General features: G+C 53.4%; 1 protein-coding gene across 1 annotated transcript in view; it reads left to right on the plus strand.

The window, feature by feature from the left end:
- NPDC1 (neural proliferation, differentiation and control 1) overlaps nt 1–15,052 on the plus strand; it is a 119,091-nt gene extending 104,039 nt beyond the window's left edge. The window contains exons 3-9 of the mRNA XM_044992665.1: nt 3,215–3,310; nt 5,292–5,468; nt 5,962–6,028; nt 7,528–7,612; nt 7,903–7,982; nt 8,292–8,388; nt 12,136–15,052. Of these exons, the coding sequence (XP_044848600.1) occupies nt 3,215–3,310; nt 5,292–5,468; nt 5,962–6,028; nt 7,528–7,612; nt 7,903–7,982; nt 8,292–8,388; nt 12,136–12,213 (680 nt within the window). The 3' untranslated portion in view covers nt 12,214–15,052. The remainder of the gene's footprint in view (nt 1–3,214; nt 3,311–5,291; nt 5,469–5,961; nt 6,029–7,527; nt 7,613–7,902; nt 7,983–8,291; nt 8,389–12,135) is intronic.
- The last annotated feature ends 417 nt before the right edge of the window (nt 15,053–15,469 follow it).

Genomic DNA, 15,469 nt, shown 5'->3' on the forward strand with positions numbered 1-15,469 from the left:
TCTTTGAGATCTTTGTGCACAACATACAACCTGCAAGTTGCGTGCACTCAGAAACCTTCAGAATGTTTGGCAGGAAGCCCCTCCCCCCCTGCACACACACACATCAGCCATAGAGCCATGGATGTCAAGGCTAGAAGGGACGTTCCATTGGGATTGTCTAGTCTGACGTCCCGTATGACACAGGCGGTGCTATCCCACCCAATGGCTCCTGTATCGAACACCTGCCTGGGCTGAGAACAATGGGATGTTTGAATGAAAACCCCACCCAGCCTAAGAAGCACCTTGTGCCTCTCAACACCCAGAAAAAATTGGGCTTTGTCCAACCAGGGCTGATATTGGCTTCTTAAGGGGAAGGAGTTGACAATCCTTCATTTACAATGCCCTGTCATCTGAGCATCTGGAATCAGGGGCAGCTCTAGCCATTTTGCCACCCCAAGCACGGCGGCACGCCGCGGGGGGCGCTCTGCCGGTCACCGGTCCCGCGGCTCCGGTGGACCCCCTGCAGACGTGCCTGCGGAGGGTCTGCTGGCCCCGCGGCTCCGGTGGACCTCCCGGAGACATGCCTGCGGGAGGTCCACCGGAGCCGCCTGCCGCCCTCCCGGCGACCAGCAGAGCGCCCCCCGCGGCATGCCGCCCCAAGCACGCGCTTGGCGCGCTGGGGCCTGGAGCCGCCCCTGTCTGGAATAAGGGCAAAGTGTCCTCTCTCATCCCCTGTCCTTCCCAGGAGACCCTGCCTAATAATAATCTTCCATGGGAATAAATAATTTTCAAATCCTGTTTCTCAAGAATACAGCCTCTTCCTCTGTTGAGTGCTACCAGCTCCGGGGGCTTCCTACCTGCCCCCAGGGGCTCTGACTACATAGGGCAAGTTCAGAGCAAGCTGAGATGTGTCCAGAACTCCAAGGTGTGTGTGTCGGGGGGAAGTGTCTAGATAAATAGAACCCAGCGTCTACTCAAGGGCCACATCTAGAGTAGGGGGAGGGGACGTTAGAACATGTGTTGGCTGACACTGTGTCAAACAGGGCTTTGCACCTGGTGTAGGTAGAGCAAGTTGTGTTTAAAACACACTAGCTGGTCATAGTCACCGGCCTACTCTACCTTTCCTCTGCTGCCCAGCCCCACTCCGGCACCATCACCTGCTGTTTGATTTCAAGAGTGACCCTACAATCGCTGCCATCGCATGTAAAAGGTTTGTACCTTTGTTTGTTGTCTTTCTCTAACAAATGCAGAGGGTCAGTTCCCAGGTAGCTTCTGAAGAGACGTGTTTTTCTTCTTAGCCTTGTGATTGCAGCAAATATTTTTCTTGGCTTTTGGAGCTAGAGTGCCATTGAAAAGCAAAGTCAGGAAAGTAACTGACATACTTCTCAGAGGGACAACCTATCCTAAATGCCCGGTTACTGAGGGACAATCTGCACTCATTGCTATATTTGCTTTCCACAAACTATTCTTACTATAACTTTTTGCGAGTGATGTATCGGAATATTTGGATGCTAGTATTTAAACTGGATCAGTGCATTTCTTAACCTTCATTTGAGATATTGCAGATTATGTACTATATGAATGTTGTGGCTTTTCAAACCAGGCTTTGGACTTTTGGATAATTCAAGCGTTATACCCAGATGTATCAAAACTCTTTTTTACACCTGTGTATTGGACAATTTTAACATTAGCTTTAATAACACATTTAAATGAGTTCAATGGCTGATACACACTTGTGGGGCAGACCTGGCCCTTTTAGGGTTCTGGATTTGCTCTGATGGGGTTTAGCTGGGACTAGCGGCTATGATCGCAACGTGAGAAACCTGTACAGAAGGCTGTCTTGGCTGTGACGTCCTTTCTGCTCGCCACCACCTTCTGATTCCATCGGAGCAGTGAAATATTTCCAGCCCGTCAGTGGGATTTTCTGAGTTCTGCTTAAAATCTCTTTCGGGGGGGGGGAAGAGATGATACCCACAGCCCCTCAACTATTATCTGTGAGTTTGAGGGGATGGGGGGGGTCTCAGAGTCTGAATTACAGGACTGGGAGAGAGACACCTGACATTTGCCAGTGCTGCTTGTATAGGGTGCCAGTGCACTGCTGCTGCGGAGACTCTTGCTAGGGACGCAGCTGGGTGCTGTTTCTTCTCAGGAGTTCTCCCCAGCTAACGGGCCCATCCTGCAGTCTTAACACGAGACCCATTGACGACACTCACCTACAGGCTGCAGGATTTAGCACAGTGGTTCTCAAACTTTTTGTATTGGCGATTCCTTTCCCACCGCAAGCCTCTGAGTGCGACCCTCCCCCCCACCCCCCGCCTTTAACAATTAAAAATACATTTTTTATGTTTAACACTATTTTAAATGCTAAATTTATAACCCTACTGTTTAAACTGAATTTACCTTTTCTCATTGCTTTTAAATTAAGACTAAAACATTGTTATCGAATTATTATCATTACAAGCAGAAAAGTTATTTTTAAAAATTGTTACTGTTTAATACTGGGAGGGCGTGAAGAAATTTTATCAAGGTCCATTTTCACAGCAGGTTTAGCGCCCCATTGCCACCCTTACTTCTACGCTGCAGCTGGCGGCAGCGCTGCCTTCAGAGCTTGGCAGCCAGAGAGCAGTGGCCACTGGCTGGGTGCCCAGCCCTGAAGGCAGCACCGCTGCCAGCAGCAGTGCAGAATTGCAGAAGTAAGGGTGCCAATGCCATACCATGCCACCCTTTCTTTGCATAGTGTTTGGCCTTTGCGCTGGGACAGGTAGGCACAGGGGCTAAGGCAAATTTTGAGGTGGTTATAACCCCCCTAAGCACCTCCCAGTGCCACACCTGCCTGTGTGTCTGGCTGTTCAAAAAAAGGTAATTTATAATGTAAGTAAATACACTGCATTGTGATGGAAAGGTGTGTGTCATTTTCTAAAACACGAGATTTCAATTATATATTTTACTGCAGTTGCTCTGGTTTGTGCATGTACTCGTGATCCCCACATAACCTCAGGACCCCCAGTTTCAGAATCCCTGCCCTCTATTAGCAGAGTGTGTTTCAGACCTGCCTACAGAGGAAACCGCTCCTGCAGGAGCTCCAAGCTGTCACTTGCTCTCTAGCCGCAGAGCTGGATCCTTGCCCTGTATAATGCATGCGTTGCTGTGGGCAGCTGACCATTCCTTGGGGAGCCGTAAGCCCCCGATGCTCCATAGCAGTAAACCATTACGGTCGTTTTCTCTCTTTCCTCAGGGAGAACTTCTGTTCCCAACCTAGAGGAAGAAATCGACTTCTTAGCTGACGTGCTGGCCAGGCAGGATGCCGCTCGCCTCCATCTGCTCCAGGATGGTGAGTCCAGAAGTCGCCCACCTGCTCTCCTTAGCCTGTTCTCCCAGCCGCTTTCATGCAGTTGCGCTGCTTTCTGCGTTCAGTGACTCTGAGGCCAGTGGTCCCAATGTTCAGACAAGACCCCTGTGATCAACAACTCAGACTCTCCTCTCAAAGGCTGAAAACCAGGGACAGTAAATAAACACGAGCCCTCTGAAATGCCCTGATTATTAAGGGTCCCGTTTTACTGTCCCTGCTGCCAGTTTAAGAGATTGGTGCTTAAGTTCCTGGCCTAAATTACTAGGTTTCCAGGGAAGTGTTTCTGGCATTTCCTGGCTGGCTGAGCTGGGGAGAGAGCAGGCCATGGAGTTTTCATTGCTCTGTAAACACCATATTACAGGGCTCCTGAATTCAGCAGGAGCAGAACCAAGGGCCTGGAGAACACGTGCACCCCCTTGTAAATTGCCACGTACACGCAGGGGCGAAAGAAAATGCAGGCCTGTTATTTACCAGGCTGCATGTGGCAATAGACTATATTGGTAAGGGATGCAAGGAGAGTATGGTCACGATGCAAACTGCAGACACACACACACTAAAATTAATCAATTTAAAGTTTTATTGGGGATAATTACAAGGGGTAAGGGAGCAGCGTATGATTAGCTAATAAAGTTAATGAAACTTAAAACACACAATGACTAAAATATCTATTAACAATATTTATAAACAAAGATGCAGCATTTAGTAATAACCGATACTTACAAATACAAACCAACGCATAACGACCGGCAAACGTAGAAACTCTGTTTGAAACACGTGAGCTGAGAGAGAGGCTTCGAGGTGATCAGGCTCGGTTACGGGTGTACACAGGATACACAGGATTCGTTTTTCTTTCTCCTCTCCCTGCCTGCACATGGCAGGCCTATAAAGTACCAACTATGACATCATAGAAGTGTCATAGGGGACGGGGCCCAAAACCTGTTTGTGTTCGTCTCTGATTGGCACAAGCAAAGTTTACACCATGTAGGGGAGCAGGTGCCTTAAAGTCTGGCTTTGCCCCCAAAAGATGAGGAAATGCATATTTGTTTTAGAATGCGTTCAACACTGAATGACAAAAGAAGAGGCCAGGGCAATACCGGTATGGGCAAGTTTTACAGGATGCAGACAGGAACTCATCTTAACACCCCTCATTTGGAAACAAACTCGAGACTTCCATCCTCCAATCATGTCACGGCAGTGCAGGCTAGTGGTTAGAGCAGGGGTCCGGGGTCTATTCCTGGCTCGACTACAACTCTGTGTGACCTTGAGGAACTCCCTTAACCTCTCTGTGCCTCAGTTTCTCAATTTGTAGAAGAGGGACGACCTCTCCCGGGAGATTCTAGATGAAAGATGCTCTAGAAGTGCTGTGTGTTTGGTGACCAGGGGAAAAGGGAATGCTTTTGGGGAGAGTTGTTCCCTACCTTGGAAATTTTGTCTTCTCTCTCTCTCTCCCCCTTTTCCATCCCATGAGCTGGGATTTCTTGAGAGATTTCGTAGCCTCATTTCCTAAGGCACCCAAACTGCTGATGCCAGGGCAATAACGTTGCCTTTTATGACTGTATTTTATAATGGGGGGCACAAGTGCTCGAACGGAGGAGAGCGGCTGCTGACTTTGCGTTTATTCCACGAGTGATTCCCCCACCAGCTCCAGGCCCGATCCTGCAGTCGCAGCACAAGACCCATTGGCCGCAGTGGGAGTTAAGTTCACTGAGGGGCTGCAGGATCTAGCCTCTCTACTAGCAAGGGGTACGTTGCAGGCTTTCCGGCCCGCATGTTCTGGGGTTCTGTATTGCATCCCTATGAACAGCAAGACGGTGCATCCTGGTCGGCGCTAACGCATTAAACACCAATGAGGGTAGCGATGGTTTTCACCTCTTGTCCATATCTCCGCCGCCTGCCCCAGAGCTGGGTGTTGGCAGGTCACGCTGCGTCTGCTGATGCTGGTGGTCTCTGCTTTCTTGCACAGCCACCCTGGCCCCGTCAGGGAAGCATCCTGAAGCCGCTGGGGCGAGAGGAGAGTCCCCCAAGAGGAACAGAGCGAGCCACAGAGCTGTGACATCTCATCCCACCGCTACCACCAAGACAGTGAAGAGTTCTCCAGTGGAGGTGTTCCATGTCACTTCAAATGACCTCCTGATACTCGGTAGGTGCAAGCTTCCCTTCGGAGTTCAGAGCTAGGGATGGGCCCGATCCAGGCTGTGCGGGGGTGCGGGAGCTGGTTGAGCACCTCAGGGCTTCCCGCTGTGTCTGTGATGGGTCATGAGACAGCTTGGCTCCGAAGCGGAGCTTTGCAGCTCAGGCTGGCCCCTCCTGGAAGTTCATTGCGTAACCATTTCCCAGTGGGGAGAGATGGAATTCAGTTTGCTTATAAGACCGACAACACTTGCATCTGTGGAGTCACCAGCTTTACTGTCATACGTACCTGGTACGATAACAGTCACTGAAGCCGCGTGTGAGCGATAGTGCCCAGCGGGGTAGGCGTTACAGGACTTGGAGGGGTTAGTTATTGAAAGGGCAGGGAGGGAGCCCCCACCAGCAAACCGTCACAGCCCATAGCCCCCCCTCTGTCCGGTTTGGACTATCTTGGTCAGTAGCAGCCAGGTGACGAGCTCTGCGCTGTGTTCCTTCCTCTGCAGGGATGATCGTGGTGTTCTCTGTCGCCGGCATCGTTGCTTTAATCGTGGCTGCGATCTGCTGGTGCAGGTAAGCCAGCAGGGACCTGCTCCAGCTGGTGTCCTGCTGAATTTGTGCCTGGACTTCTGTGCAATTGGGAGGGGATTGGGGAAGGATTTAAAAAATAGAGAAATCGCTCTCCTTGGGCTAGGGACCTGAGGCTGAGCCTTCGCCTGGCACGGTGCAGAACGCATCTCCGTCTGCACCCACAGGAGGCAAGCGGGGGGGATGAGGTGCATAAAGCAAGAGAGAGTGGGCCCAGCGTCCTGACAGATACTTAATAGCAATCGTTGTGCAAGGCGCAGTGGTGATGGATGCTCTAGAGCCAGGCTGGATGGGTGGGAGCCACTCGTGAGAAGAGTTTTAGGGCAGAGAGATGCCACATGCTTGGATAGACTGTCACTTGTGACTGCCAGTTAATAGATCCTAAGAGACAGTGTCAGAAGGAGCCTTTCTATCTGTGATTACTTTTCGGGGACACTTAGGAACCCCAGGCATGGACCAGGGCCCTGTTATGGTCAGCGCTGTTCCAGTGAGCTTACCAGATACGTAAGGATTCAGGGTAACCACCTGAAATCAGGACGACTCCTGTCCAGCTTTCTGTGAGCAGATCACACAACACAAGTGCTGGGTGATCGCCAGAACAGTGCTAAACGGCTTGATGCTGCAATGAATGGAGTTAACTCATAAGAACATGGGCGCTGCTAGACTGGATTCACCCAATGTCCTGTCTTTGATAGTGGCCAGCACCGGATACTTCAGGGGAAGGAGCAAGAGAAACCATGTAGTGGGCACATGTGGAATAATGTGTCCCTCATGAAGATTCCCTCCTGTTCCCCAGCACTCGGAGAGATTAGCTTACGCTCTAGAGCATGAGATTTAATATTCCTTCCAACACATGTTAGAGCAATGAGAATTCTGGATGTTCTTGTTATCCGTATAAACCTCCAATCCCTAAGTTCTTGGCCTCCTCACAGCCTGTGACTGTGAGTTCCACAAGCTAATTCCACAGTCAGGAAACAGTTTCCTTTGATCAGTTCTGAATTTCCTGCTCTGTTTCATTGAACGTCCCTTGTTCTTGTGCCGTGAGAGAGGCTGAACAGAAGCTCCCGAGTAGCTTTCTCTGCACTATTCATTACACCTCTGTGGCCCTGACCCCTGCTTGGCCTCTCTGCTCAGCTCTGGAGAACAGGGAGGCCATTGAAAGGTACAAGACTGCTTCTGTCCAGACCTGTGAGTGGGAGGATTGTGTTTCAGTGCTTCCTGCCTGGTCAGAACCAGCGAGCAGATAGATGCTCAGATGGTTTTTAGCGCAGCGTGTGTGTAGGTACCTGTCCTGGGGGGTGAACCCAAACCCGTAGGTTTGTTATGGAATTGTCATTGCTGCAGCGCCGAGCCATGGTAGTTTGGTTTTGAGGGGGTAATGGTTGAAAAGGGAATTTGAGAAAGCTCAGAAGGTGGATAGGTTTAATTTGGGGCCTGTCCCTTTAAATCATTCCTGCTTAACCACTGTTTTGTCCCCTCTGTAGGCTGCAGAAGGAAATCAGACTAGCTCAGAAAACCGACTACCCAGCTCAGAAGCTGCCCGGCCCCCTGCCATACGACAAAGTCTCGGTAAGCCGCTCCAGACCTTCTCTCAGACCCGTTGGCAGCATGGTCCATTTTTAACACTTGAGGTTGTACTTTGAGCAAACCCTGCATGAATTCCAGAGAGGCTAGTGAAATGCAAACGGGGGAGCCGGGGTGCTGTAGAGGTATTTTAAAAGAAGTCACCTGTAGTCCTGTTAAAGCCTGTCTGTCACCCTGGCCTCTGGGCTCCGGTCCATCTCGGAGGCTCTGTGGGCGATAGAGAGCAAGCCGCTCTCTGGAGACCTGCGTTCACAGCTCCTGTTTTTCTTTTGAAGCCTGGGGATCAGAAGCTGGCTCAGAGCGCCCAGATGTATCACTACCAACACCAAAAGCAGCAGATGCTCTCCATGGAAAAGTAAGTGACTCCTTCCCGCTCCCAGAGAAAGCAGCAATGGCCTTGCCAGCTGCTGATTGTTAACAAGGGCCACCCAAGTCTAGAGCCGGGATCGGGAGCTCTCGGAAGACGTTCCCAGTGCAGTTCAGGAGATGCCCGGGCGGGGAGAGAGGGTGCCGATAGGATGGTGCTGGGAATCCCCATTTGCTTCAACCTAGCTGGAGGGAGGGTCTGCTTTGCTAGACAGTGCTGGGTTTGCGCTGTTGCAGCTGGAGAGGAAACTGCCCCTCTGGATTTCACCTCCATCTCTATGTGCCTCTCTCTTTTCAGGCATAAAGAGGAGCCCAAACTGCCTGACTCGGCATCCTCTGACGAGGAGAACGAAGACGGTGATTTCACGGTGTACGAGTGCCCAGGGCTGGCTCCTGTAAGTTGACAGTGCGTGCGCTTCCTCCACCCCTTTCCGTGGGGGCCTCTCAATGCTCCCTTGCAGCCATCACGCCTCAGAGCCTGCGAGCTACCTCAGGAGCCACTCGAGCTGGCGCTGCCTGGCCCTGCCGGGCCTTCGGCACTGGGCAGACGGGGAGGAGGAACAGGATCCCTGCTCTCAGGCAGTTCCAAAACCCTCTCCCTTCTACCCATTTTAAAAAAGGTCTCGTTACAAAGAACAAATTGACTGTTCTTTGTAACGAGACCTTTTTTAAAATGGCCCTCGTGCAAAATCTCCTCCTTGAGATTCCCATCCTACCCGTCTCCTCCTGACGTCCCCTCACACAGAAGGGGATTCAGCCTAAGCTGAAGGAGGCCCCCCAAGAAGCTCCCAATGATCCTGTTCAGGATCCAGACCCTGCCGCTTTGTAGAGCTGGCTGGCTGCTTCGACGAAACCCACCTGTGTGGCGGGGGATGTATCAGTTTAGTCGAAACCTTCAGTGGGAAATGAGCAAAAAGCTTTGCTAAGATTGAAACCTTCCATTCCAACTTGTATATGAATGATCTCGTAACGATACATATTTGCTGACCGTTTATTATCAATAGAAAATGATCAAGTCAAAACTGAGGGCTCGTCTACATGGGAAACGCTGCATCACAGACACTCGCTGCAGGGACCCAGAGGGATTCTCCCATCAGGGTAGTTAATCCAGGGTTGTTAACAACCCTAGGAGGTGGCCGCTAGGTTGGTGGAAGGATTCTTCACCAGGGGTTAGGTTGGCTTAACTGTGACTCAGGAGTGTGGTGGGGAAGAATTCTCCTACTGCCTCTCAGGGAGGCGGATTAACTACAGCAGCCGGGTCAACGGGACCAGGCCGCGTCTCTGCTAGGGATTGGGACAGCATAGCTGCGGCAGCCGCGTCTCTGCTAGGGGTTGGGACAGCATAGCTGCAGCAGTGGCGTTTGAGTTTTCACACCCTGGAGCACCGTAGCTATGGTGACCTGTTTTTAAGTGTAGACCAGGCCTCAGCCTGTGGGCAGAGACCCAGTAACTGGCTGTGCCTGGTCACGGCTTGTTCTGAATCTCTCCCCCACTGAGTGCAGGAATGGAGGGGTGCCGTCCCATCTGTCAGCTAACCAGGCAAAGGGCCGGCCGGGTGATCCTGATTAGATCAGGCAAGGAAACCAGGTTTGCTCTCTCCCAGGAGATGCTGACCAGTGTAACCCCCCAGGTGGGGTTTTCTGGCTGATGTGCTTTTAGGGAGCCTCAGCTGCAAACCCCCAGATTCTTTTCCTGGGCTTGGCGACAGCGGCCCCCCTCGCCAGTGGCAGCGCCTACCCGCCTTGGTACAAGCTCCTGTGCAAAAAACACAATGACCCAGCAAGAGAGCCTTAGTGCAGCCTTTCACATGGTAATCGCTGTCCCTGCCAGACCATCAGGGCCTAGATTAAGGGTCATCATTACAACTTTACAGCCCATTAAAGGGCACACACTGGCAGTCTGGGGAATAAACAGCTGGCTCCTGTCAGATTTTTCAGCTCCTAGTCCCTGCAGAGCTGCAAACGCTGGCTCATGGGCTGGTTTTGTAAAGCTGGCCGACAGCAGCATCCCCCAAAGGGGGAGGGCCTCAGTGGGGCTGTGTTTCCTCTCCCCCCGTTCCCCGCTGAGAGGCATGGGCATGGTGGGGCTGTGTTTCCTCTCCCCCCATTCCCCGCTGAGAGGCATGGGCATGGCCTTCAGATTTGTCCATCGGAGAGATTCCCAGCTGTGTGCTCTCTCTCACCCCTCCTCCCCGCCAATCATCTTATTGGGCAGCTCCATCCCCAGCTGGTCGCTTACATCTCCTGGGTAACTAGGCCAAAGCCCAGGGCCAAAAGTCCTGTGATCAGCACAGCCCAGGTAGGTCAGCCTGTCCCCTCAGCACAGGGAGGGTGGGCAGAGGTCAAGGGTACCAGAGCCTATACCATCTACACCTCCTCCTACCCCTCCTCCCAAAGCCAGGGTGGGACCCGGCCTCAGGGAAGTGCCATAATCTGCTCCTACAATGCCGCATTCAGAATGGAAATGTGACGGCTCTTGGAGCGGCCGCGTGGGCCAGCGGATAGAGCACAGGATGGGAACACCCGGGTCCCAATCCCAGCTATGTCACTTCCCTCATCTACACTGCAAAAAAAACCCCAACCCCGCAGCAGAGAGTCGCAAAGCCCTGGGTGCAGGCTCTGGGGCTCAGGTTACGTCTACACTACAGCGGCACCGGTCCGTTGCTGCAGCTGTGCTGCTGTGGCACCTCTGTGGAGATGCTTCCTACGTGGCTGGAAGGGGGTTTCTGTTACGCAGGAAATCCCTCCCTCCAAGAGGCGGCAGCCAGGTCGATGGAAGAAATCTTCCGTCAACCTAATCGCGTCTATGCCAGGGGTTGGGTTGACCTAACTACGAAATTGAGGGTTCTCTGGGTCTCTCAGTGTAGACCAGGCCTCAGGTCAGTCTACACTGCAGACTTCTGGTGGCATAACGACGTCTGTGAGGGGTGTGAGGAGCTGTGATCCCAGATCAATGCACCTGTGTGAGCAGAAGTCCCTTGTGTAGACACAGCAGCGATGGCAAAATGACACGTTGACTGGTGTAGCTTGTTTCGCTCTATTTTACTGGTACAAAGCACAGTGTTACCAGTCACGCTGTGTCAATGCTAGGAGGGCTTTGGTCGTATAGTATAGCGGCACAGCGATCCCGGTAAAGCACTGCTAGTGGAGACACAGTCTAAGGCACGGCCTGCACTTCCATTTTAGGTTGACGTAGCTACGGTGCTCAGGGTTGTGACATCCCGGAGCATTGCAGCTGTGGTGGCCTAGCCCCCGGTGTAAATGGAGCTTGGTCAATGGAAGAACGTTTGCAGTTGGCTGCATCTGCACTACGGGGCAGGACTGTCTCTCACTGTGTGTCTGTGCAGCGCCCGGCACAACGGGGCCCCGATCTCAATCAGGGCAGGACTGTCTCTCACTGTGTGTCTGTGCAGCACCCGGCACAACGGGGCCCTGATCTTGGCCGGAGCCTCTAGGCCAGGGGTGGGCAAACTTTTTTTTGGGCTGAGGGCCACATCTGGGTGGGGAAATTATATGCAGGGCCTTAAATGTAGGGCTGGGGCAGGGGGTCGGGGTGCGGGAGGGAGTGCGGGTTGTATGAGGGGGCTCAGGGCAGGGAATTGGGGGGCGGGGTACAGGAGGGGTTTGGGCTCCAGCCTGACACCACTTACCTCCCTGCACGCCTGCCCTGTCCCCGGCCCTACACCACTCCCGGAAGCACTGCGGCCCCTGGGGGTGGGGGTGGGGGGGCGGCGGGCTCCATGTGCACTGCCCTTGCTGCGCACCTCCCCCGAAGCTCCCATTGGCTGCGGTTCCCCATTCCCGGCCAATGGGAGCTGCAGGGGCAACGCATGGAGCCCTCTGCCCCCCCTGCCCGGGGGCCGCAGGGACATGGTACCAGCAGCACCGTGGCCCAGATCCAAAGCCCTGAGGGGCCAGACCTGGCCCGTGGGCCGTCGTTTGCCCACCTCTGTGCTAGGCCCTTCTGCGACACAATTGCTAATGAAAGTGGCACTGCTGCGCTGCCTGGGGAGGACGAGGTGGGAGGCTATTGTGTCATAATAAACAGCCTCTCAGAGCGAGGGGGGGCTGACATAAGATTCTGTGACCTCTGACCTGCTGACTCCATCCCCCTCCATCTTCTTTCCCTGCCAACCGCTGCAGACTGGAGAAATGGAAGTGAAGAACCCCCTCTTTGACGACTCCACCTTACCCCCTCCGGGACCCAAGTCACACCAGTAACCTCTCTCCCGCCCGAGCTCGCTACGGACCGGTATGCAGAATGCCAAAAACCTCCAGCAACTCGGCTCCTTCCGAGGGACTCCGGACGAGGCTGCCACTCAGTGCGCCGATTCCCAGAATCCACCGCCAGACTGTTCGACCCCGCTCAGTACACACCTGCCGACAGCTTTGGTGGGGTCACTCCTGGTTCTAGCTTCTCCTGGTTCTTTCTGTTGTGATCTCGCTTGTTCCCTGTCCTGTGTTCCCTGTATTACTTCAGCTGCTGGTAGCTCTGGTGCCTCTGGAGCTGGGAGGGGGCAGCTGGTTGGCTGAGCGACAGCGCAAGGGGTGGCAGTGTCTCCACTTTCGGGTTTGTTTTGTTTGTTACTTTGGGGGTCGGGGGATACTGGTGGTGCAGCAGGTGCAAAGGGGTCCTGGGAAGGGACCTCTCGAGGGGATCAAGGAGTGAACAGCGAAGCAAGGGCCTTGCCTTCACTCCCCGGCACTCTGGCAAACGTCCCACCGACCCTTGCAAACACCAGTGCTGCTGCAGCACTGGTAGCCTAACGGGAGCAGAGGTGACTTGCACGGTGGCCCACACTGGCAGCCAGCTGGAGCCCAGGGTGCGCTAGTGCTCACAGCCGAACGGGTGGGAAACTTTCTAAGAAAAGTCTAGTGTAGACCTGGCGAAAAGAGCCACGGTCCTTCCTCGTGGCTGGGTCCCACTGCGCCCCTCCACCAGAAATCCTCCCCAGCCAAGAGACTAGAGAGCCCTTGGTGCCCAGGTTACATGTCGTCCTGCCAAAAGCAGGAGCAAAAGGAGCCGTGGGTGGGAACTTAGTGAAATGGGAACCAGCTCTCCCCGTAGCACATTGTCCTCGAGCTGTGGAGTCAGCCCAGTCCATGGCTTGGCCCATCCCAGTGAGCAAACAGGGGGATACCCCACCCCAAATCACGCTTGATATCTGGCTTCCCATTGGGGTGACTCTAGACTCGGTGCCTTTGTCTCACTGTCCCTGGGAGTTGGGATCTGATACAGCAAGTTTTCCCCATCACCAAATTCTGCTGTGATGCAGGTTTTATAATTCCATGTTTGTAGCATTTTCCAACAAGTAACTTGGCCAGAGCGCACACACCTTTCTGGCCATCTTTTCTCTTTCGTTGTATAAAACAGTTTGTCCAATAAACCAGCTATGCAGGTTTCTGATGGTGGATTTCTCAGCCTGCCAGACTCTTTGATTCGCTCATTCAAATAAGCCTCTGGCCTCTCTGGTTGATTTCATCAGTTGCTGTGGAACAGAAGGCTGTGGAGTGTGTGCACACTTAGTGGCTGGAAATGCTCTCTGGTGGGCCAGTGCTCTCCTCCGGCCTACCTGCCCTGGGAGCAAAAAGAAAAACAAACATCTTTGCATGGTCCCTAGGGAAAGAGTGAATTCCATAGTGACCAACCCCAGCAGCAAGTAGCCCCGCACTGCCCTTTCTGATGCCACCACGGTGTGACGAGACGGCCTCGCCTCTCTAACGGGAAAAGCAGCGACAGTTCACTTGTTCAGAAATGCCAAAGGTGTAACTTTTAAACTGATCCCAGCCCCCGCACAGACTGCGGGAGGGATCATGCAAGGAGGGGGGCTAGGCAGGAGGCATATCGCTGCTTTCTGGAGCTTTTCCTTCCTACCGCCTGTGGCAGAGCAGCGTGCTGAATGACAGCAACTGGGGAGAGGAGCCCTGTCCTGGCCACTTCAGAGACGGTCATAGGGTGACCAGATGTCCCGATTTTATAGGGACAGTCCCGATTTTTGGGTCTTTTTCTTATATAGGATCCTATTACCCCCCCACATCGCCTGTCCCGATTTTTCACTCTTGCTGTCTGGTCACCCTAGACGGTCATAGCAGGAGCTGGAGACTATTCAAACCGCTGCCCCGTTTGCACACTCGTTCTCAGCCATCACGCGCTGTGTCCCATGGGCGTGAGCCCTTTTGCTGAACAAGCTCTGGCCAGTGCACCTGTGCAAACCTGGCCACTCCGTGGGCTGGCAGGAGCCCAAGGATTACACCCCGTTTGCCCCAGAAGGGGCACATTTCCACTTCCCTTCAAGTCTTAATACCAAGGCCTGGCCTGGGCTATGGAGTGGAGCATGCTGGGATACCGCCATGCTAGCCTTGGGCCCCACTGTAACACTGTCCGGGCCATGGCTGCTCTCTTGACTGCCTCAGTAGCTCACCTGAGTCGCTGCTGCTTGTGGGTGTGAGTAACAGGCCAATCACCATGCATGAGAAGCGGGGCCCAGTGCGGAGGGTGCAGTAGGGGTGCAAGGCATTCCCACCCCCCGTGGCTAACCCCTCCCCTCAAGGCTTTCTTGTGTGGCTGTAGAGGCCCCATGGACTCCCCAGGCTGAGCGCGCCCAGTGCATACAGGATCTGGCCCAAAGTTGAATCTCAGGTTGTTTTGGCTCCACATCCCAATCCCACGCGTGGAACGTTGAGTTCACTGTGCAGCTTCCTGCCTTCACCGCTCCCTGAGTGAACTGTACGGAGAGGAGCCGGAACCTCTGCATGTGTATGAGGCACAGGCACACGGCCCCGCTGGGTCGTCCACCAGTGACTCAGTGCCCCTGGAAATACACTGTGCATGGCAGAGCCCCCGGTGGCACACTGCGTGTGAACAGCGGCGTGACGATGGCACAGCCGTGTGTACACTAAAGCCTCGATCACACGATTCTCTGGCTACGTTGTCACTTTACAATCCCTTATCCTTTACCGTACGTCGTGTGTTAATGTTGATTCCTGACCCGAAACCGTAATTGTTGTCTGGATTGTATTATTTTAAAAAGAAAGTTTTATTAAATGACCATATTTCAAACCAATGGCCCGTGTGTGGTGTGTGGGAGGGGAGCTCTGGGGCTGCATCTTGGTTTTAGTTTAACAAAATCTATTCACCAGCCCCCCTCCCCCAGTCCTCTGTTGGTTTGGGGGTACTGCTGCCTGCCGAACTCCATGCGTCTCATGCTTTGTGAAGCATCTCACTAAAGGGCCTTTCCAGAGAGCCCTCCAGCTGCGCTCCAAGTGAGGGATACTGGCTCCAGGGGAAGGAAAACCGGCCAAAGTGACCAAAGTTTCCCTTCCATTCTTCCTGCATGTGCGAGATGATTGTGCAGAGTCTTGTGCGCTATTTTGGACATGGTGTAACTGACCTCTGGTTTTTTCTTTGAAATTGGGCCTAAAGAATTGCCAGTTCTGTCGACTGTAAACACACCCTCTGTCGGCAGTGGGCAGCGTG

Source organism: Mauremys mutica, chromosome 18, assembly GCF_020497125.1.
Source record: "Mauremys mutica isolate MM-2020 ecotype Southern chromosome 18, ASM2049712v1, whole genome shotgun sequence".
In the NCBI taxonomy this organism is placed as follows: Eukaryota; Metazoa; Chordata; order Testudines; family Geoemydidae; genus Mauremys; species Mauremys mutica.